Below are 25,083 nucleotides of genomic sequence, written 5' to 3' on the forward strand. Positions count from 1 at the left end.
CTCCATTTGTTAACACCTGATTAATTCTCTCTCTCAGTATTTAGTCTATTGTAACCTGAGGTGTCAGGAATGTTATACCCTTCTGCATCGGCCACTTTGCTTGACCACTCCTCTAGTCTGGGGATGATGTAGCTCGAGTTAGGTATTCAGTGATAAGTCCAGTGACCACTCCTCTGGTCTGGGGATGATGTAGCTCGAGTTAGGTATTCAGTGATAAGTCCAGTGTGTAGAAGTATGCTGCAGGTCGTATTGACCCAATCAGTGATCAATAACACATGTGTTTTATTGTTTGTCAAATCAATGTCAAACTTTTCAACACAAATTGTGGATGTTCTTTTTTTTTTGTTATTGTGCTAACATGATTTCAAGGTTTTGGCTGAAAATGTAAAACCTAATAATGTGATATACTAATACGTTTTCCTTGGCTGAAGGATTTGCTGTTTCAACCAAATGTTCATGTCACGTTTACACTATAACATTTTACAAGGATCAGTGGATGGGTAAACATATAACAGACTGTCAATAACTGACTAAAGAAAGAAATACCAGAATAGTACAACAAATATTTGGATATCTTGTAGTGAAACAATACAGTAAGCATGTCAAAAAACCAAAGAGAGATATATATCAATATATATCCAGCAGTGCAGATGCATCTTGTTGAAAAGGTGTGGTGGTGAACAGCTTGTTTGAAAAGTGTAGCGAAGATGAACCGACTTAAGTCAATACAATCCTAGATTTAGCAAGTAATTCTTTTATGAATCAAACTAGGTTTAATAATAATGATTTAGGTAAAAGATTTTTAAAAGACACAGGTAGGACACACACACACTACCATCTCCCCCCCCCCCATCTAAACACATGCACACGTATGCATGCACGCACGCATGCACACACACACCCTAATGATGTCCAGTGTATCCGTTGTAATTGTAAGAAGCTCCCTAGTTTCTATTCCAGAAAAGTAAAAGGTCACTTGGTTCTTGGAAATCACTGTAGTTAATCTGCTATATAGAGCAAATGACTGAATTGGGTGGTCCTTCTTTTGAATAGTATGTAATTAGGGGGCAGTAATCCTTGAGCAGTTGTTGGGGGGAGTATACTTGGAGCCAGATGCCCTGATAACCTATCCGATATGGAAGGCCCCTAAATGTGGCCTAAGCTTAGGGAGATTCTACCTCCAGTCACTGGTGCAGAACAGTGAATGAGGCTTGAGTCGATCAAATCCAGTCACAAAAAGTCTCCATAACAATTACCTTACTGGTGAAAAACTTCTCACAGGCTCAACATGTATAGAAATTATAACAGCATATGATCCTGTGCTTTAATGACTGTAGAATAGCTTTGAGAATATCTGGCACGTATCATTAACCACCTATCTATGTCTGTGTCATTGTCACGCCTGGTGGATCAAGTAGGAGACAGATAACTTATAATTGTACTAGATTATTTTCAATAATAACATATGGGACAGGTTCTGAAGTGTGTTCAACTGAAAACCATTACATGAGAGGGACTGTCATTACTGTATCGGATCGCAGCTCAGGTATTCACTGGTAGTAAAGGTAGTTGTTGGAATGCATTCTCTTCTTATTAATAGTTTATGATCACATGCATCAGAGATCTGTCTTCAATCCAGGACGTTGTCGTTCACGCAAGCAGGTTCAGCACTGTTGTGGATTAAACAACTTCGGGTTGTATATGTTGGTCAGCTACATGCGTCCAATGGTGTTCGGGGTTGATGACAGGAACTCTGGGATACAGTTAACACGTTTTTCATCTGGAGACTGTGCCTTTGGAATAATTGTGTTGAGAACATGATTTGTTGACCTTTGGAATTTGATTTTCCAATCATTGTCGAGATAGACAAGTTTCATGCTGCAATATTTATGACAGCTCAGTGTGTGATCTTGATTCAAACCAGCAAGTCATAAGGAGCTGCCTGGGTACTCAGCTCTACATATGGTGCATGTCATGTACGTTGACAGCAAGGCTGGCACAAGAAACCATTAACTCATTGTCAGTACTACTCTCAATGTCACTCACTTACTCATTCACTCTGAAGTCATTCACTCACTCTGAATTCACTCGGAACTCGGAACTCATTTAGAACTCATTCACTCACTCGGAACTCACTCACTCACTCGGAGATCACTCGGAACTCATTCTGAAGTCATTCACTCACTCTGAACTCACTCGGAACTCAGAACTCACTCTGAACTCATTCACTCACTCGGAACTCATTCTGAACTCATTCACTCACTCGGAACTCACTCGGAGCTCATTCTGAACTCATTCACTCACTCTGAACTCATTCTAAACTCATTCACTCACTCGGAACTCATTCTGAACTCATTCACTCACTCGAACTCACTGAGCTCATTCTGAACTCATTCACTCACTCTGAACTCATTCTGAACTCATTCACTCACTCTGAACTCATTCTGAACTCATTCACTCACTCTGAACTCATTCTGAACTCATTCACTCACTCGGAACTCATTCTGAACTCATTCACTCACTCTGAACTCACTCTTCTGAACTCAACTCATTCTGAACTCATTCACTCACTCTGAACTCACTCGGAGAACTCATTCTGAACTCATTCACTCACTCTGAACTCATTCTGAACTCATTCACTCACTCGGAACTCATTCTGAACTCATTCACTCACTCTGAACTCATTCTGAACTCATTCACTCACTCGGAACTCATTCTGAACTCATTCACTCACTCGGAACTCATTCTGAACTCATTCACTCACTCTGAACTCATTCTGAACTCATTCACTCACTCGAACTCATTCTCATTCACTCATTCAGAACTCATTCACTCATTCTCACTCGAACTCATTCTGAACTCATTCACTCACTCACTCAACTCATTCTGAACTCATTCACTCACTCGAACTCATTCTGAACTCATTCACTCACTCGGAACTCATTCTGAACTCATTCACTCAATCTGAACTCACTCAATCACTCTGAGCTCACTCACTCACTCACTCTGAACTCACTCACTCACTTTGAACACTTTCAGACACTGGTTTACTTTAGTGTATAATATACCTTCTTCAGGTTGACCTGCACTATACATTTCTGATATGCTATTCTTTTAGGACATAATTAGGAGATAGGCAGTGTAATATAAATCATGAATATTAAGTAAATTGTTTTACTTTTCAGCTGCCTCTGGTTTAGAAGTTGGTGATCAGATTCTTGAGGCAAACAACATCAGTCCTTGAGAACGCGGCTTGCAGCAGTGCAGTGAGGGTGTTGACTGTCACCGACCGCCTCAAACTGGTAGTGAAGAGGGTGGGCAAACTACCCGAGTGGAAGTTCGCACGTGAAAAGGTTCTGTGGTAAGTCTGCTCTACTTGTCTATCAACCAGCTTGAGTGACTGTAATTGGGTGAGTGAATGAGTGAGTGAACCTGTTTCAACAGTATTTATTTGGTACTGTGTCTGCTTACAGTGCAGGCATCAGCTACAGAAGGCTCAATCAGCTTGTCCCAGCCGTAAAGCTTTGTCAGAGATGTTGTTGTTGAACTTGACATTTAAACAATCAATACAAAGACACTCTCTCCAAGTTTAGTAAATATGCAGTGTATCGTCCCTGATGCTGAATCAACACTGATGCCCTGAAATATTGATAGACTTGTCTACCGTGTGCTCCTTGGTGCAGAACAGTGTGCAGTCAGACTGATGTCTTGTCAACATTATCATAATGCTTCTTAGATGTATTCAGTACATTTCGATGGAAGCTCCTTTCTGGTGTTCCTCTCCACAATATTGCTGGAATGTTGCTAAAAGCAGCATAAAACCATACTTTGGAGGCTCATACTTAAGTAATATTCTTGTTAAAATACCATATATGTAAAAAAAATTAAATTGGTAGAATATTTACATTCTGTCCGTGACTATTGTCATAATGGTATGTTCATATTGTTGTCTCACTTGATGTAAGACCATAATTACTGTACTCATATAATGAGTGAGTGAGCTAATTAGCTTTATGCCACTTTTGGCAATATTCCAGCAATATCTCAGCAGGAACATCAGAAATGAGTTTCTCTACAGAAATGGAGAGAATCTAACCCGGGGTCTTCGTCATGACGAGCAAACGCTTTAACCACTGGACTACCCCACCACCCCATGCTCATATAAGAATCCTACTGTCTCATAAACCTGTGGCCATGGGCATCTTCTAAACAATAGCACAAGTCAACTGGCCAGCCAGTTCCAAATATTTGACATGATGTAACACTGAAAACATTTCTACTTGAGCTTCCATATGAAACAATAATAATGACACCAGAAAGATGTAACATGTAATCATTTGTTCGTCATTTGGTGTCGTGGTTTAATTCAACTCATAAGATCCAACACACCCCAAACTAACACAAATAACTCATACTGCTGAAGGCTGTAGTGACCTTGATATTTACTCACGATTCGTGCTACTGGTAGAACAGGATATTTCCATGTGCAAAGTGCACACTTTTGTAGAAAATATTTGTTAAGAATTTGTAAACAATGTGCACATAATATATGCCGACAATTTGATTATTTTTCCCAATGCAAAGACATTACTTTTTGAGCATATAACACCGGAAATAGCATGTCAACAAATCCATACTGAAGTATATAGGGTATTAAATCATCTGCATATATACTGATAAAAACAAATAAGGGAACACTTGAAAGTACAATTGTTCCCATATATTTCCTGATTTCACCCACCAGGCAATTCAAGGCATGCAAAGAACCTGGAAAATAACACAGGAAAACTTGTGCTTTATATGTTCCCTTATTCGTTTCTACCAGTATATGAAGCGTTCATGTTATTTTCGGGAGGGTGGGGTAGCCTAGTCTTTAAAGCATTCGCTTGTCACGCTGAAGTCCTGGGTTCGATTCCCCACATGGGTACAATGTGTGAAAGGCATTTCTGTTGTCCCCCCACCATTATATTGCTGGAATATTGCTAAAAGTTGGGTAAAACCAACACTCACACACTCACTCGCTCAAGTTATTTTCAGAATATTAGTTGCCACATTCAAATAAATCACAAGTACCAAGTTAACTTTGAACTGTTTATGTACAAAACCAATAATATATAAATGACACAATGTATCAGTTTCAAACTGCTTACCTGTATTTTTGTTACAGATCTTTATTTACAGAATAAATACATACATTACACATAAATGAACTCTGTTGCCCAGTTTTTGCAGTGATAAATGCATGAAAAAGATTTTACACCTTGCCAAATGTTAATTAAGGGAGTTGAAATATATTGAATATCCAAAGAAAACTATCTGTGTAAACACTCAGTAGATAAGAATATTATAGGGAGCCATGTTTTCCAGCCAAAATGATACTGTGACAGCTATTTCACCCTTTCAAGATCAGACATGGGTCAAAATGTTCTTATATTGCGTGTTTACGGAAATAGAGTTTAATCAAGTCAGTGAAGAAAAAGTATCCAGATTGTTGTATCCAGTCGTGATGAGAGTCAGATATCAAGAAAAGAAATTCTTTTGATTTATTCTTGTGAAAACCAAACTCCCCCACCAAGAATTTCTACAGATGCCCAGATAGACAGAATCAGACAGAATCGGAACTCTTTGGTGCCAAAGAACAAAATATGGGAGAGTCATTCCACATCCTGAGTGGTAAACTGTTTGACGTCCACACAGATTACATGGAACTTGTTATCAGCTGCTTATTTTCCTTAGCAATTGGAAGGTTCTTATACTGATAAGTCCTGAAATACATCCATGGAAACTGTCACTTATAACTCCCACAGAGTCTCACCCTTATCTGAAGTGCTGGCTGATTGGTCCAGTCATGAACCAGCCTTAGGCCCTCCAGGAGATATCTCGTATATACACTGGGTAGAATGGGGTGTCAAGTAGCTCTCAACACATTAATTGCAGCTATAGGATTTAATTGGGAGTTTTTTAAATGGTAGTAAATTCCTCAAAACTTACAAAAAACTTTCATAAATCTTATGGTATGCAGAGCCTGTTTTTAAGTGTATCAAACCAGAGACCATATAATAGATTATTATTATATGGTCTCTGATCAAACATTTATATATTTGAGTGTTTAGTCATGTCTCAATATTTCTTGGAAATATATTTCATATAGGGTGCCTGATGTGAGGTGATGATTGATTTAGGATCAACAGGATAATCACAACAAAGGAATTTGAATAAGGTGCAAACCTTCATATTTGATAAAATCTAAAGTATTATCAGATACATACAGTTGCTAGTCAGCATGTTGTGTTTGTTACTTTGTATGTGTGAGAGAGAAAGAGAGAGAAAGAAAATAGCGGAGTATGAGGTCATGAGAAAATGACAGCAAGGGAGGAGTTGTTACATGTGTGGCGGGGCAGGTGAGGGAGCGTTTGTTGGGGTTGTACTTGTAATGTAAAAATGACAGTTCTACTTCTTTCAATAAACATTATATTTATAAACAAATATATATTTCAATATTATTTTGAGGCTGGTTAGTTAGTTAGCAAAGGATCATTTGATTATTGATTATTGCAATGATACATGACCAGCTCCTTCCAATCAACATGTTACCATAGAGATACATGTTTCAACCCGTATCAGAAACAGTATCTGAATAGTAGGGCTGTTGTGATTCACTCGCGTATTCCGTAAATTGAAACACAAACTTTTATGAATGTTAATGTATTATCACTTGAATTGAATATTCATGATTTTTTTAAAGGAGTGTTTATACTTGAATTTGGGCTCTATTCATCAAAGCAGGATATGCAAAATAGAATATATTCATGCCAGGCAAGGTAATAGTCCGCACTTTTCTTATCTAATTTGACAGTCATGTGGTAACAGGCCATTGTCATGATAAATTAACACTGTTAAAACATGTCAAAGAATTTATTTGTTTGTTTTTTCACTGAATATATACTTCTCTTCAAAAGTTAAGACTCACTTAAAAAACACTCACTATATACATGTATGTTATATATATATATATGGTTACATCGAAGATTGATTTCTCCACTAACTTGGGGGAATTCGAACCAACTGCAAACTTTATGCAGATGAATTACACGAGGATCATGCATGTAAGGTGTTGTTAAGAATTCGCCAATGTTCACTGATTTTCATCATTTACTTAACTCATGACAATAATCTTTTCAACGTTACGAATTTGTTTTACAATACATCAGTTCATGTGTAAACAGTACCTTTAAACAGTATGAAATATTTTGCAAATTTAGTTTAGAACAGTTGCCTGAAGTAAGGGGCTACAGTTCAACATTTACAGTAGTGAGTCTAAACTTTTGATGAAAAGTATATAACACTTCAACTTCCTACTTGTTATTGTATTCATTACCCACTATTTGTGATACGTGTTGTATTCACCTCACAGTGGATTCATTGCAGCCCTATGAAACAGCTTAAGACAAATTCATGCCAATGTGCTGGTGCATGTCATTAGAAACTATCTGCTGTTATCAGTTACCTCCCCTGGGACAAGGTCATGTCTCCCATCTGTCTATCACTTGGTCAAGATATTGTCAGTGCTAGTAACATGTATATGCTTTTATTCCACACCTCTGTGAGGCAATCTGGATAGTGTCAAGATATTTATCTACCAGTACATGCCTGGTGCTAGTGGGAGGTTGATAAGTTTATGACTGTTAAAGTGTGCAGCTGAGAAAGTCCATCTGATTCACTTTCTATGTTGACTTCATGGTTTGTTTGTTTTTCTGGTCATCAATGAAAGATATAATTTTTTTTCGTGAAAGTTAAACTTTCTTGTGGGAGTTAGATGTATGACAGCGCAGTCCAGTGTAATTTCTTATTGTACAGAATCACTGTGTCCATTCAGCTGGATAGAAACCCATGATTCTGGGTTTGAATCTATGTATGCTTGAATCTGACGGGAATACTCATACATGACTAACGGCCTCTATGGTCTACGGGACAGAGCACCTGCCCAGAGATTGGTGGTGTGAGTTCTCAGCATACTAAAAGATGGTACTTGTTGTCACCCTGCCTGGGGCTCAGCAATAGGGATAAAGCCGGCTCAGATTCAGTATGCTGTGTGTGAGTGTGTATCTATGCTAAATGTGGCAGGGTATGAAGAGATGCCAACCTCTACGATTTTATCGTATTCGCATGAAATTATAGCCTCAAACTACGCCAATCCGATTGCACTAGAAATTCTACGAAATATGAAGAAAATTCATTAAAATTTCGATATATAGACAACAACATATATTTTCATCGATTAAATACATTTTCTCCAAAAAGATGAAATGTGGTGCTGATAATGTGGAAATCTGCTGTTGGAGGTATATGAAATTAAAGCTTCACTCTTGATTAGTGTCATATTATCTTTCTCAGAATCCATTATGATTTTAATTTGGCTACTAATTTTATGGTCAAACTACTAATTTTGATCCTTGAAACTACTTTTTGCAACACTTTGGGGTTGGCATCTCTGGGTGTGTCTATGAGCTCATGAACAGCACTATCCATAGGCTATAGTCTAGAGTATTCAAAGCACACACACACACGCTCTCTCTCACACACATGCTCTCTCTCACACACATGTTCTCACACATACACACACCACAGACAGACACACACACACACACACACACACACACACACACACACACACACACACACACACACACACACACACACACACACACACACACGCATGCACACTCACCACTATGTACATGCTATAATGTTGAACACTACTTTAAACCACATTTCACCTCCGATACCTCACCATTGCTCTGGAATGTTCATAAGTGAGAAACAAAAAGGGAGGTATAGCAAATTCTCATAGCTTCAGAATCATCCATACAAGAAAACTAGATTATGGCTATTTTTCCAGGTTTGGATCTGATGATAGTGGGTTTAGATCTTGATCTCAGTCTGACTCAGTACCAAACATTCCACCCCACATAATTGTTCGTTAATCAAGTACCAATGTATGAAGAAAGTACAATGCATTTTCCATATTCTTTCTCCCCTGAAAAAGAATGCACTTTGGCATTGATGATGTTAAGGAATGCCATGTTTAATGCTTCCTATTCTTCCTGGAGGTGATGGTAGCGGACAGGTGCTCTTAACAATGGATCTCTCCTACACAGTGACAGCAGCAAGAGCAGGTTTTCATGCCTCGGCTTGTAGATTCCCTGCTGCCGGCATCCTTTAAATAGAGATGCACGATTTGTAGGTAGTTCTTTTGATATGGATTACATTTTGGGATGTTTCTTGTGTGGATGAAGCTCCCGGCATGGCTTGATGAGTGGACCCGATAACCCAAGGGCATTTCTTTGCATCTCACAAGGAATATATGTACATATTCATAGTTATAACACATTTTTCCGCTCAAAACCTTCATTATTTTTCCAGATATGTTGCAGACTTGTTACATTCCTCTCGTGTGTCAGGTTTGCGCAGCCAGTTCTGTAGTCTGTTGCAGTCAGTTGCCTAAATGTGATTAGCTTTATCAGTATGAGATCAATTTTATTCTGTACTGGTTGTTGATAATGCTCAGGGTAATATTTACTATTTTACTTTTTGAGAGGTCTGGGAGGAATGAGAACAGGTCTGGACTGTAACAGGGTTAAGTGAACAGCATGATTTGGTTTGGTTGGCTTGTTGTTTAACACTGAACTCAGCAATATTCCAGTTATATGGCAGTGGTCTGTAAATAATTGAGTCTGGACCAGACAATCCAGTGATCAACAACATGAGCATTGATCTACACAATTGGAATACAATGACATGTGTCACCCAAGTCAGCGAGCCTGACCACCCGATCCTGTTAGTCAATCGCCTCTTATGACAAGCATGGGTTGCTGAAGACCAATTCTAACCTGGAACTTCATGGGTTGTGGGCAGAAGGGGGCAGGTGTTAGAGTGCTAGGAGGGTCATTGATGGAGGGACAGGAGGGACACAAGTGTGAGGGGGAGGTGGTGGATTGAAAGGAGGGTTAGTGAGAGGGGGAGAGGGGCTAGGAGGGTGGCAGTGTGAGGGGGGGATGAGGGCAGGGTTAGGAGGGTGGCAGGGTGAGGGGGGTCAGTGCTAGGAGAGGGGAGGGGGCAGGATTGGAAGGGCAGGATTAGGAGGGAGAGGAGTCAGGGTTAGGAGGGGAGGCAGTGTGAGAGGTTGGAGGGGGGAAGGCAGGATTAGGAGGGTGGAGAGAGAGGCAGGGTTAGGAGGGATGGCAGTGTGAGAGGTTGGATTAGGGTTCAGGATTAGGAGGGGAGAGGAGGCAGGGTTAGGAGGGTGGCAGTGTGAGGGGTTGGATTGGAAGGGGAAGGATTAGGAGGAGAGAGAGTGGGACAGTGTGAGAGGTTGGATTGGAAGGAAGGATTAGGAGGAGAGAGGTGGCAGGGTTAGGAGGGTGGCAGTGTGAGAGGTTGGATTGGAAGGAAGGATTAGGAGGAGAGGAGGCAGGGTTAGGAGGAAGGATTCAGTGTGAGAGGGGCAGGATTCAGAAGCTAGGATTAGGAGGGAGAGGAGGCAGGGTTAGGAGGGTGGCAGTGTGAGGGGGTTGGATTGGAAGGAAGGATTAGGAGGGAGAGGGGTTCAGGAGTTAGGAGGGGAGAGGCAGTGTGGAGGGTGGCAGTGTGGAGGGTTGGATTGGAAGGAAGGATTAGGAGGGGAGAGGGGGGCAGGGTTAGGAGGGTGGCAGTGTGAGGGGGGTTGGATTGGAAGGACTTAGGAGGGGAGAGGGGGCAGGGTTAGGAGGGGTGGCAGTGTGAGGGGCAGGGTTCAGGGCTAGGAGGGAGAGGGGGCAGGGTTAGGAGGGTGGCAGTGTGAGGGGGGCAGGGTTCAGGGCTAAGGGGATTAGGAGGGAGAGGGGGCAGGGTTAGGAGGGTGGCAGTGTGAGGGGGCAGGATTCAGGGCTAGGAGTGGGAGAGGGGACAGTGTGATCAGATATCAAACATGGATTCATATGTTGAATCCACATAATTTACTATGTATTAACTAAATCAATTCGTCCTTAGGCAATATTGCTCTTTTGGGGTCATATTAATATGTATTGACCCCATATTAAAGTCTATAATTGCATATTACAGAACCGTTAAAATAACTGAACATGGCTTTAAATAAGATGGTTTAGTTTTTATACACCCGCTACCAAGTAACAGGGGTATATTTTGCGTTCATTCAGTCCTTCCATCCATCCATTCCGAAACTTTGTCCGGAGCATATCTCTTAAAGTTTACATGCTAGGTTCACCAAACTTCACACAAATGTTAATCATTTCCCATAGATGTGCATTTTGCTATTTGACAGTTTAACAGAATTTTATTTTTTGCTGTTTCCATGGAAACATGACTTGATGCAAAATGTGTTTGATGGTTATCTTGTCCAGAGCATATCTCTGAAGCTATACATGCTAGGTTCAATTATTAATGTAATCAGTAAATGGCAAAACTATGATATAACACATATATAGCGTTTGGTGGAGTCAAGGAGAAAATCTTGTGAGCTGCTGATCCTTGTCACATTATATATATATCAATATCAGTCATTTCCATGTCATGAAGTGGGAAGCGGGGCTATGTGAGCTGTGCTCACTTCTACACGTGTTTAAGATTTATGTTAAATGTATATTTTGAACCATGTACTTTTAGCTCCATTCCAGTGTGTTTGTTTTTTCTTAATTCTTGAGTCATCCTTGAGCCAAGCAGTCTTCATATCCCAACATGTTGCAGTGGATAGTGGGAAAAACTGCATTGCATTCTGGGACTTTGGCAACCATCTCACCAATTACAGCTTGCAGAACACAAGTCTTCATTAATTAGGTGATTCTGTCAAAAGGGGAATGTGCTTGGCGCCTACCAGACAAGCCCCCCACCTTTGCTGCTTCTGATGTCAGGGAAGTTTAATTAGATTAATATTTACTTGGCCTAGCAGCAAGACATACTCCATCGTCTCACAACCTGTCTGTTGATCTAGATTTAGTTTACGTCGATGCCCTCGTGCAGATCAAGGAAATCTGACTTGAATAACTGGGAACAGTTTGTGTCAGATAATTACCAGATATAAAGTTAACCTGAAGTTCAGAAATTGTAGAGACTGAATAAATCTTCTCTCCACTTTAAGGAATATTCCAGCAATATAAGTGGCCTCACACATTGTATCCATGTGGGGATTCAAACCCAAGCCTCAAGCATGACATGGGAATGCTTTATCCACTTGGCTACATGTTCAACCCCTTAGACCAGGTATATAGCATGAAGGGAAACATTCTCTTATTTAATTGAGCTGTACATTCCGACAGCTTCACTGTAATCACTGGATGTCTTTCTCATGTTTAGCATTTGTAACGGTTGTAATCAGCAAAAGGCATACCAGTATTGTTGCCTGTCTGTCTGTCTGTCTGAGTGTCTGTGTGTGTGTGGTTGTGTGCGTGCATGTGTGTTTTTTTCTCTGTGTGTGACTATATGCATCTTCTTCTGACATGCAGCTAAAACTATTTTGAGTTCTCTGAAAGTTGTTATGAGTCAACAAGACAGAAATAAGTTTCCACCAAATTTAGCATCATCACATGCCAATCCCTGTCACAGGTGCACTGAGTGGGCAGAGTTTATGTTTCTATGTGCATCCTAGGGTTACTACGAAACACCTGGCCACCAATTACCATATGACATAGTGTGACATCTTTTAGTGTTTCTGGCTTAATTTAGTTATGCTGTTGGCATGGAACACCTCAGCATTTATTCCTTCAATGTATGACAAACAGGAAATAGTTGCCTACTTCTCAACAGTATTCAGATCAAAGGAGACTTTCTGACTAATCATCATCATCATCATCATCATCATCATCATCATCATCATCATCATCATCATCATCATCATCATCATCATTTGGTGTCCCATTGGTGATATTGCTAGAATACTGCTACAAGTGGCATAAAACTATACTCACTCACTCATCATGTGTCATTATCATCATCATTATTATCATCATTATGAGTGAGTATGGTTTTACGCCGCTTTTAGCAATATTCCAGCAATAACACGACGGGGGGACACCAGAAATGGGCTCCACACATTGTACCCATGTGGGGAATCGAACCCGGGTCTTCGGCGTGACAAGCGAACGCTTTAACCACTAGGCTACCCCACCGCCCCAATCATCATCATGAGGGTAAGTGGGGTAGCACAGTGGTTTAAGTGTTCATTCGTCATGCTGAAGACACATGTTCTATTTCGCACATGGGTACAATGTGTGAAGCCCATTTCTGGCTACCCCCTGGTGATGTGGGAATACTGCTACAAGCAGTGTAATGCCATCATCATCATCATCATCATCATCATCATCATCATCATCATCACACAGAAAGCTTCTACTGAATCAGCATTGAATGAGTTAAATGTAATCACCAGTGTTGATCTAATGTAAATCTTATGTTACATATCCGTGGGATAAGTGGCAGATAGACCAGTGTGTAGAGCATTATGACTCATATTCCCCCATCTGCAGTATATTAAACACTTGGACCAATGTTCCGTAACAGGCACTGCACCATTAAACTCAACTGATGTAGTAATCATTTCGTACCACTGTTTAGCCGGTTTATACACTCAAGCTCAGCACGGGAAAGCTCTTTTTGCCCGCTCGGCAGTTTAATGAGAGAAGCACGTTTCCTTTCTCTTCTGCCACAGTTGTTACCTCATTGCCATAGCAATCTTTCCTGGAATGTGATTTCAAATCATGTGCTAAAATTTTCCTCCGTCGATGGCACAGAATCTGACAATTTTGGACACCTTGCCAAAGCTGAACAGTTTTTTATGAAGGAGTCAGGTTTCTGCACCGATCTGCAGCCTCCAAACAAGGCCTAAAGGAAGGTGTTTGGTTTATTCATGATGTCGCAATACTGGCTGATGCAGTAAAACTGGGAAAGGTTTCAACAAATTTCCTATCAGTTTCTTGCATGATTTTATACTGTCTCCTGATTTTCCTGCTAGAAGGCACATATTTCACAGCCCTTAAGTTTTCTGATTGGTCCAACAGAACAATGGGATGTGAATGAGATACGACTGGGGTGTGGTGGTGGAGGTAGCTGGAATGGGGTAGGGTTGCTTCAAAATGGAATTTGGCAGGGCCATCAGGAAATTCTATGGAATGATGTCATCAGTTCCTTGCCTGTCGTACCAGGTCATACCATAGTCTAGGTATACTGTAGTGGTTTAGCAAAGTGCAGAAAATAGAATGTGTAGAGGAGCTTAAGTGTCATTTGGACCAGAGCTGGGTAGGGAGTAGGGTTTTACCTTCACAACAGCAGGGTAGGGAGCTGATGTTAAACTAGAATGGGGTTGTGAAGTAGAGGTGTTGCTTGGGCTAGAGCAGGGCAGGGTTCTGGTATCACTTGAACTGGGTGGATTGCAGTAAGAGTGAGTGAGTGAGTTGGGTTTTACACCGCTTGTAGCAATATTCCAGCAATATCACGGGGGGGGACACCAGAAATGGGCTTCACACATTGTACCCATGTGGTGCAGTAAGAATACAGAAGGAGTCTTAGGGTAGGTTTAGAATGGGTCTAGATGATAAGTGTCTCCAAATGCTCATGTAACAAGCTGGGAAGGCATGGTGTCAGATGATGCTGTAACAGGCTGTAACCCATCATTCCTGAATCCACAGTTAGGTAAGGGTCTCGCTGTGAAGGAGGAGGTCTAACTGCACTATGTATGACAGAGAGGAAGGGAATGTTGGCTCTGTGCTTGTTTAGGCTTACCTGTCTCTTTTTATACCTGCAGATTGATAGATGCGATACATATATATACAAACAAATTATGCTCTGTTGTTTGAGAGCTTTTTCTTTCTCATCTTAAAAGTTGAGCAGTCTCTAGTGTCACATTTCTGCTGAGTAATGTAAAAGCATTTTCGACCAGAATTTATAGCAGTAATCTTAGAAATGTCTCGATAACAATTAAACACAACTAAAAAATGAGTGAAATGTTAAGTGTTTCTTGTCACATATTTATGTAACAGCTAAAATGGTAAAATGAGACTTGTACGTATTTGGAAATATATTTCTCACTAGCTAGTGGGTGTCCTTTCATAGCATTTTATAGAGATATATTTTCAAACAAATTCTGTCAAACATAGAGATTTTTCTTAATTAGATCTTCTTTTTATTCTAGTTTATTTTATTTATAATAAAAAGAAGATGTAACCCAGAAAAATCATCAAATAGCATCTTCTAAAATGCCAATCAAGCATCTAATTCTGACAAGTGATATCACCACAATCTAATTTTCCAGCTATTAAACACTGCCAAGCTTGTTTGCTGAACATACCTTTCTTTACCATGCTGCTGGTGTGGAATCTCTCCATGGTATCATCAAATATTTCTTAAATTTTTGTTTGCCTGAGTTTGCCTTTATAGGAAATGGAAATGAAAAGAATATTGCTGAACAAATTTACCAGTTACACGCATACAAGCTCTATATCAACAATAACACATTTGGGGTAGAAATTGATCAATAAAAGCATATTTTTTTTCGTAGTCTATCATCAAGTTGGTCTACTGCCTGTAATATCACTCCATCATTACAGTTCAATATATTCACCTGTTTATCAATATAACTGAATGGACTTTTATTTCTGAATAAATAACTCAAACTCTAATAACAGTTTATCATTAATAAACAAACACAATAAACTATGCATGTAACAAACATGCAATATAACAAACAGGGTTTTTTCAGTCCCGGTCAATTGCTGACATCTTATTTGAAATGCTTATAATGAACTAGACTAACAGCTTATCTCTGAAATGAACACATTTTACAGAAAATAATAGTTTTTAAATTAAAATTGTAAATACAATAAAAAGGAGCCCAGGGACATTTTCATTTTCAGAAGCTGTGGAAATCTAGACTTGCCACATTTTCTAGACTGGCATGGGCTTTTTTGGATATATTTGCTTCAGGGTCTGTATGACAGACTAATCATGAAAAACAGTCAAGGCGGACAAAACTTAGTGGTCCCTGTGAGTTGGTTATGATGGGGTCAACAACTATGTACTGGAACTGAATAGTTATAGACGAACATGATATAGCATGAATATTGCTGACTTCATTTAACAAACTATCATTATAGTCCAGATTTCCGCAACGATGGAGAAACAGGTGCAGGCTGCATTCCTCCTTAATTAACCTATAGATTTGCTTATTAAGTTAAAGTGCCAACCATATTAATTACCTCTTTAGTTTGAGCTCATTCAGCTCATTTCAATGAAAGACTTACAAACAAACATGTTTCATGATGCCAAGTGTAGGTTTTGCACCAAACGCTATTTAAGATATTTGATTGGTCATGGTTGATAACTAACAACTGAACTCAGATGTTATATCATCTTGTTGATTGAGGAGTAGACGGAGGCCAAAATCAGTTCCCTTATCACGAGCATTATGGGTAGATTTATTGTGGGTGATATAGAGGAATGAGTGTAAGTCAGCCATGTTGGAGTAAATCCACTTAGCATCCCTAAGTATTGCAGCTGTACTGAATTGCTGCAGTCAGCAATATTACAGATTTATTATGTATGCATATGTTTCCAGCTACCTGATTGGTCTAGAGGCAGTCACATGACCATCGACAGTAAAGCATATTGACTCCAACCCAGGTCCGACCAAAAGTCATATTGACTTGAGTTACTAAAAATAGATTTTGATGTCAAGCTGTGACGTCATTCTATTGTTTACATGTCACAGTATTGTTGACATAACGTTATTGGTGTAACTTTTCTTGACTTTGTGGACATGTTTTGGTTTTTAGAAGCTTTTTTATTTTCGGTAATTACATAATAAAACAATTATGGACTGGTGAATTCGGTCCATAAAAACGGATATTGACCTCATCACCAGTCTATAATTGTATAATATTCAACATACACTAAACGCCAAAAGAAACGTGACCCTCCTTCCTTAATGACGGAGGTACCTATCTTCAGCTGGCGTTGTGATACCTGGACGTCCACTTTTAGTCTGTCTATGGTGACCCCAGTCTGTCTGAAGCCCTGAATAAGTCTTATAACCGTGATACGGTGGCACCCGAGGGCGTTAGCAACAGCATTGTATGTCGACCCCATCTGCAAAATCGCAATGTCTCTAAAATTCTCTCCCTTCAGCTGTTAATCGTGGCATATTTCTCGTATCTGTGTATCATATCATGTATTCTAGGCTCTCTTCATACCCTATAGAATCATTCTACATGTGAAATGGATGCAAATCCTGTCTGAATATTACTGTGTTTTGGTGATTGAAATTGCTATTTGTAAACAGAAAATGGAAAAATGTTACTTTGCAAGCAAAAATGTTAACAACGATAATTTTTTGATGTTCCTAAACATTTTTTCACAGTATCAATGACACGTTTTACTTGTCACTAATGCAAATCAGCAGAAAAAGTTTTAAAAGACTGAAATCATAGGCATGATTATTTTACAATTTTACACATTCTACAATAGTTGTTTCTTGTTGTAATAGCTGAAAAATGGTGACTTTAAATGGTTTATTATTGTCCCAAAGCAAAATTTTATTTCAACCTTTTTTTTGGACATCAAAATCACTGTTATTGGTTTATTTCGGGCATGGACGAATATAGGACAATATAACTCATCTGAAAAAGATGCACTTCACCTAAATATGAATGCATTTGAGAATATTTTTTTTCGTGATTTGCATAAAACTGTGTTGTTAAGCTTTCTTGTAAACTAATACCTTCTTGCATATCTTTGATGGTTTTTCAGTAATTCATAAAGGTAGGAAGGTAACGTTTCTTTTGGTGTTTAGTGTATATATATATTGTGACAATCTGTAATCAGCAACATTACTGATGAATCATTGCAGCTAGTAGTCTGTTACTAATACTACAATTAGCTAAATAAATATCCAGGCAGTTTCAAAGGTTATGCTAGCTGTAAATGATTTACCTATAAAACAGCTAATTGTTTATCAAATATGATATAAAGGTAAATATTTTGTCAAGTAGGTGATAATATTTTGGCAGGTTATAAAGAAAATGCCCCCATGTTTTCACCATGCTCTTTAGAAACACTCCTGCTTTGTTGTTTACAACACATTATTTTTGGTGTATAATGTGCTGTTGAACACAGTCATGGTTCAGTATTACCTGTGTATAATGTGCTGTTGAACACAGTCATGGTTCAGTATTACCTGTGTATAATGTGTTATTGAACACAGTCATGGTTCAGTATTACCTGTGTATAATGTGCTATTGAACACAGGCATGGTTCAGTATTACCTGTGTATAATGTGCTATTGAACACAGGCATGGTTCACTATTACCTGTGTATAATGTGCTATTGAACACAGTCATGGTTCAGTATTACCTGTGTATAATGTGCTATTGAACACAGTCATGGTTCAGTATAACCTGTGTATAATGTGCTATTGAACACAGTCATTGTTCCGTATTACCTGGCAGGGGAGATAACTGGAAACTTACATGATATAATGGCTGGATTGTTGTCCAAAGCTATTTGAAGTTCACTCTAACCCTAGCCTCACTAGATATGTACCCCTTGTTATTGATTACCTGCAGTTGTTAATGTTAATCTACTGCTTGTCACAACATATTGTACATTTATGCCCTTCATCACTTGGTTGCGATCACTTTTATCTTGATAACAGTGTAAGAATCTACAATGAAACGTCACCCTATGCAATAAACCAGATATTGTTATCCGTAAAGTTGTAACCTTTGTTATTGACTCACCAACTTCTATAATGTCCATCAAACAATTAAAATACATCCTTGAAATAACATAAACTGATTGCTAAAAGTGGCTTAAGAACAAACTCACTCAGTCATTCCTACCTGGCTTTTTGTCAGTCAGCAGTAAACACGCCATATGTTTACTGCCATATTTCATACAGGTTCAGGAGTATTAATGGGACAACATTATGTCCGTGATAACATTTTAGGGCAGTTGATGTTAGGTCTGTTTACACCTTCATATTCAGTAGGAAATGCTTTAATGACTTTTGAAACTTTCATTTATTTCATGTTTTGTGTCATTACAATGAATCATTGTTTCCCTGTTGTTGTGAAGCTGTGGAGCATCTCTCAGTCTCATGAATATACAGTAGTGACATTCACTGGTGGCTCATTGTGCACACTATCCATCCCGTCAGTTGGATGTTCTGTATATACCCACCTCTCACAGCATGTGTCTAACACAGTGTAGAACACAGGTCATTGTGACTTCACTGTGTTATTTTAAACCTTGTCAGTTGTAGTCCTCCCCTTGATTTTATTAACCATAATAGTGTTTTAATGTTCATGTTTCCTGGCAGAATGACCCTGAAAACAAGTATTACATAGCACTTATTTTTTAAAAACAATAAGACACTCACACACATGCACTCTCTCTCTCTCTCTCTCTCTCTCTCTCTCTCTCTCTCTCTCTCTCTCTCTCTCTCTCTCTCTCTCTCTCTCTCTCTCTCTCTCTCTCTCTCTCTCTCTCTCTCTCTCTCTCTCTCTCTCTCTCTCACACACACACACACTGTATTAGCTGATACAATCCTGCTGTAATGCATAGTGGCCTTATGGCAGACTGAGTTGCGCATTATGCAACTTACCTCAGGTACAATGGGAGATCCAAGGATCGTAATCAGGACCAGTCAGATTCAAACCAGAATGAAAGCAAAATCTCACTCACTTACTTGCCTCTCAATCAACCACTTCTCAACCACTCACTCACAGAATGTCTCAAGGTTTTAAGACTTTAGACAAATATACTTTCAATAGTTCACTCACTCACTCACTCTCACTCACTCACTCACTCACTCACTCACTCAGAATGTCTCAGGGCTTTAAGACTCTGGATACAAAATGTCTCAAGGCTTTAAGACTCTAGATAAATATATTTCCACTGCCTCAAATATGATGATGACCCAGAAAAACAGTCAGTTGTACCTTTCCAGACATAAATAAAACCCTGAACACTCAATAACCAGATGTAGTTAAAGAAATTAGGTAAGACTTCTTTTTGGAGTTGCACCTAGAACACATGACGATCTGTGAAGACCATACACCCAGTGGATGTACCACATGTAATTGTACTCCCATGTAAATATATAAACACATGTCCACCACAGCCATGCCAGCCCTGTAAACTAAAACTGTGATATTTACAGTGAAATTGCCCCTGTGGAGGTAAGCAAAATGAACATTAAACAATTAAACTGTATGCCACAGGTTTTACACGTAACATTTCCAGATTTCACGTATCTTTTGAAGCGACCTTGGTGGAGTTACCTTCCTTGGGGCAGCAGAATTCAACTTCCTCCTTTCTGCCAAGTCACATGACCAGGTCTCGGTTATGTATAAACCATAAGCTCTTAAAAACAGGAATTCATTAGATGGGTATAGAGCGATGTGGTTGTTTGTTTACCCTCCCTGAGAGACATGCCGGACTATTCGAGGAGGGAATTTCTGTAGAAAGACTACAATCCTTGTGGAGTCTAATACAGAAAAAACAGAGTTACGTTTTCTTGAATCTGAATGCGCCTCAGATAAATAAATCACGTGTTGGTCAGATCACCCTGACTTCATCTTCTGCTGTGTCACTAAGGTGGCTGAATAGTTTGAGTGATCGCTCGTCAATCCAAAACCCTGGTTTGAATCCCCACATAGGTGTTATCTGTGAAGATCAGTTCTGGGTGCCGTTCCACTTACCGATCTTATCTAAGATCAATATTAGCTAAAAGTTACACCCGTTCCACTAACCGATCTTAGGCCGATCGTAGCCGGTCCCGATCTTACGATCCAATCCAAGATTAGATCGAGACTCTTCCGTGCGAGAGATAGAGAAATGCTAGGCACGAGTTATCTCCTTTTGCATAGTCTAGTAGACGATGGAAGTAGCTTTGGAACCAAGTGTAAACGTGGAGAAAAAACCTTGAGCAAAATATTAGGGTAGTGCAAGTGCGTGTAAACGCTGGGTATCAGGCATAAGATGTGGCTGAATCTTGTCGATCAGAATAAACAAGGTGTGGCCTGCCTTTAGAATCCCCACCAAATACACCCACATGAAATCAAATGTAGTGGTATCTTTTTGTTTCAGAACATTGTTCACTTCACAACCCATCCCTAGTCTTAACCATGATGTTGCAATATTGTTGTACAAATGTATTACACCCACTCCCTTGGCTGTGTTCCCATGGCGACAGTGGTCAGACTGGCCTCACATTTGTAATATAAGGCTTCAGTACAGTGTTTGTTTACATCATAAAATTAAACCAATTCAATTCGGGGTGGGGGTGGGTTTAAAGGGGACGCTCACAGTGAAATGCTCACTCTCCTTCTTCACATAGAATATGAAAGCCACCATTTTGGTTTCTCTACGATTGATTTTAGCGATCCTAAGTTGGTCATGAGCAACTTAGACTTTGGATCTTAACTTTACAATTGACTTGGGTAAGATTGGTTAGTGGAACAGTATGCCAATCGTAGCGTCAAGGTAAGATTGGGATTTTAGGAGTTTACAATTAGCGTGGGGCTAAGATCGGTTAGTGGAACGGCACCCTGGTGTCCTCCACTGGGATATCATTTGAATATTGCTGGAATAATGGAAAGGTGCATGAGGCACACCTCACTTAATCACTCCATGTTTTGACGAGGAAATGTTTGTTGTGAAATGTTGAATGGCTCACCTGTTGAGAAAGCAATGTCATAGACAGGAGGGCATGTTGACTTCACCTGTGAAGACATGTGACTTCACCTGTTGAGAAAGCAATGTCATAGACAGGAGGGCATGTTGACTTCACCTGTTGAGAAAGCAATGTCATAGACAGGAGGGCATGTTGACTTCACCTGTGAAGACATGTGACTTCACCTGTTGAGAAAGCATTGTCATAGACAGGTGGGCATGTTGACTTCACCTGTGAAGACATGTGACTTCACCTGTTGAGAAAGCAATGTCATAGACAGGAGGGCATGTTGACTTCACCTGTGAAGACATGTGACTTCACCTGTTGAGAAAGCAATGTCATAGACAGGAGGGCATGTTGACTTCACCTGTGAAGACATATGTGACTTCACCTGTTGAGAAAGCAATGTCATAGACAGGAGGGCATGTTGACTTCACCTGTGAAGACATGTGACTTCACCTGTTGAGAAAGCAATGTCATAGACAGGTGGGCATGTTGACTTCACCTGTGAAGACATGTGACTTCACCTGTTGAGAAAGCAATGTCATAGACAGGAGGGCATGTTGACTTCACCTGTGAAGACATGTGACTTCACCTGTTGAGAAAGCAATGTCATAGACAGGTGGGCATGTTGACTTCACCTGTGAAGACATATGTGACTTCACCTGTTGAGAAAGCACTGTCATAGACAGGAGGGCATGTTGACTTCACCTGTGAAGACATGTGACTTCACCTGTTGAGAAAGCACTGGCATAGACAGGAGGGCATGTTGACTTCACCTGTGAAGACATGTGACTTCACCTGTTGAGAAAGCACTGGCATAGACAGGTGGGCATTCCAACTACAGGCATGTTATAGATGGTGACACTGATGGGTGACTCAGTCAGTAGAACTCGCTCTTTGCCACATCATGAGAAGCTGATACTATTTCAGTGTCACAAACAGAAAAATGTTACTGTTGCATAATTCCTCCTCCGTCATATAGCACTTCCTCACTCCTTTTTAAATCCATTACCTGTCTGAGATCAATAGAATTATAGATAAAAGCTACTCTATCGATCCATGAATTGATGTTTATTGGGTATGCTAAAACAACACTTTAATATTCCTGTGGTATGACAGTGGTAAATAATAAAGTCTGGCCCGTGCAGACAATCCAGTGATTGATGTCATTAGCATCAGCCTTGGAGTAGGGATACAGTGATATGTATCAACCGAGTCCTGACCACCCAATCTTGCATGGGTTAGAGGTTAATGTGTTGGGTTGACCCACAACCTGACAGGGTTTGATCCCCAATGGGTAAATTTCATCTTATGTTAGTATTCCTCCTCAGTGGTGTTACAATGTGCCTCCATCTTGTGAAACACTCATGTGTGCTTCTCTGTTCATTTGAAGAATTATTTGCTATCATTTCATCACCAGTTTTATTTAAATTGTTTTAGAAGAGCTACAGTATGTCTGCTGAGCAGTTTTAGGGGTCAGAGGAAAACAGCTCCAGCAATCTCAATATTCAGTTATGATAACACAGATGGACATCTGTGACAAGTTAAATAGTCTTACAAATATCTTTGAGTGTGCCTTGGATTGAAAAAGTGGTATATATGTGGAACTAGTATTATTGTGTCTGTTCTACTACCAGTGTAGCCCTAGCCTCCCAAGCTGGCACACAAACCACAACTGGGGTATATATATATGTTTATCCCATATCTGTGGCTTTCATTTTTGGCAGTTGTTCTACAAAGTGTTACACTGGGCCACATTTACAGTCACTGCTTCACCACAGGTAGAAATATGTATGATAAATTAAGTATTTGCATCCAAAACGTTAAAGCCATTGTATAACAGTGATTATCTATTACACATTTTGCTACATTTCATTTAAAGTATATTCAGTATGTTTTCTAGTTGTTTTGTAATGCTGTAACAGATGTTTTGCAAGTAATCAATCAACTTGTGATTACTGATTCAGAACAGAGGTGCTAATATGATCGGCTATTGATTACTGACATGGAACCCACCTGTACATACCCTCACACAGCAGCAGGGCTTAGTACAAACAAATCCTGATTACTAATGTGGAACCAATCTCATACAACAAGGGTTTACATAATTACTAGCAACTCTTGCCTACTGACACAGAACCCACTTGTTCATACCCTCACCCAACAGAGGTTTTCATAATTACAGTCAGCTCTTGATACCTGATATTGAACCCACCTGTTCACACCCTCACTCTACAGAATTTTCATAATTACAGTCAACTCTTGATAACTGACATTGAACCCACCTGTTCACACCCTCACTCTACAGAATTTTCATAATTACAGTCAACTCTTGATAACTGACATTGAACCCACCTGTTCACACCCTCACTCTACAGAATTTTCATAATTACAGTCAACTCTTGATAACTGACATTGAACCCACCTGTTCACACCCTCACTCTACAGAATGTTCATAATTACAGTCAACTCTTGATAACTGACACTGAACCCACCTGTACATAACCTGTACATACCCTCACCCAACAAATAACATCAAATTTTTAACTGTTAGTTTATGTTTTAATCCACATATATATGTTGATCCATGTTTGTATCTGCCTGTCTCGTTTATCATTATGTTAACCCAACAGCATCAGCTAAACGCATTTTGTCTCATCATAATGTGTATCCACCATGTCGGCATCTGTCAATATTATAAACTCAGTATTCATGTATTTGTAAACAGTTTTGAGAGAAAACACATTACCCTAGCACAACAGTGTACCAAAAGCATGACTTCCAAAAAGTATTAATTCAACTCATATCTGAGGTATAGGTTATTTTTACCACTGGTACATTTAGAGTTAAGAACCTGTGGAAGCGAACCTGTTTTGTAACTTACTGGAAACAAAGTCCCTCTTTTGCTTGTTTACCATGTCCCTGTCAAACATCATATTACGTTTTGTTTACAATATGGCTGCTCTAGCGTTATACAACATGAGTTATAACATCAGTTATAGCTAAAATACACATGTGCGGGGAAAAGTTAGCCAGCTCATAAGTATGTATTTTCATATTTTAACAACTTGAAGTAAACCAGATCAACACTACACTAGCTTAGAAGTGGTAAACACAACACTAGCACAGCACTACATTAGCTCAACATTGCTTAACACCATGTAGTGTCAGTCTGACAAAGTGGAATGGGTTACCTCTAGGACCAGTTGTCATGTAATTGAAGAATGATCTGGTCATGATTCTTTAGAAGCACAAACGTGTTGACTTGATTATTCATGCTGCTGGCATGTAGCTAGGATATTGCTTAGTGCAGCATTAAACAACAATCCAAATGGTAGATATCCTCAACAAACAGTGTTAAA

At 39.5% G+C, this 25,083-nt stretch overlaps 1 protein-coding gene across 3 annotated transcripts in view; it reads left to right on the top strand.

Annotated features, from left to right (window-relative positions):
- Positions 1–25,083, top strand: part of LOC124274585 (whirlin-like) — a 56,003-nt gene that overhangs the window by 23,838 nt on the left and 7,082 nt on the right. For all 3 annotated transcript variants that reach the window (XM_046709949.1, XM_046709951.1, XM_046709950.1), the window contains exon 4: positions 3,186–3,361. In XM_046709949.1, the coding sequence (XP_046565905.1) occupies positions 3,186–3,244 (59 nt within the window). In that variant the 3' untranslated portion in view covers positions 3,245–3,361. The remainder of the gene's footprint in view (positions 1–3,185; positions 3,362–25,083) is intronic.

Source organism: Haliotis rubra, unplaced genomic scaffold (assembly GCF_003918875.1).
Source record: "Haliotis rubra isolate DU_JTF1 unplaced genomic scaffold, ASM391887v1 Scf192, whole genome shotgun sequence".
NCBI classification, from domain to species: Eukaryota; Metazoa; Mollusca; class Gastropoda; order Lepetellida; family Haliotidae; genus Haliotis; species Haliotis rubra.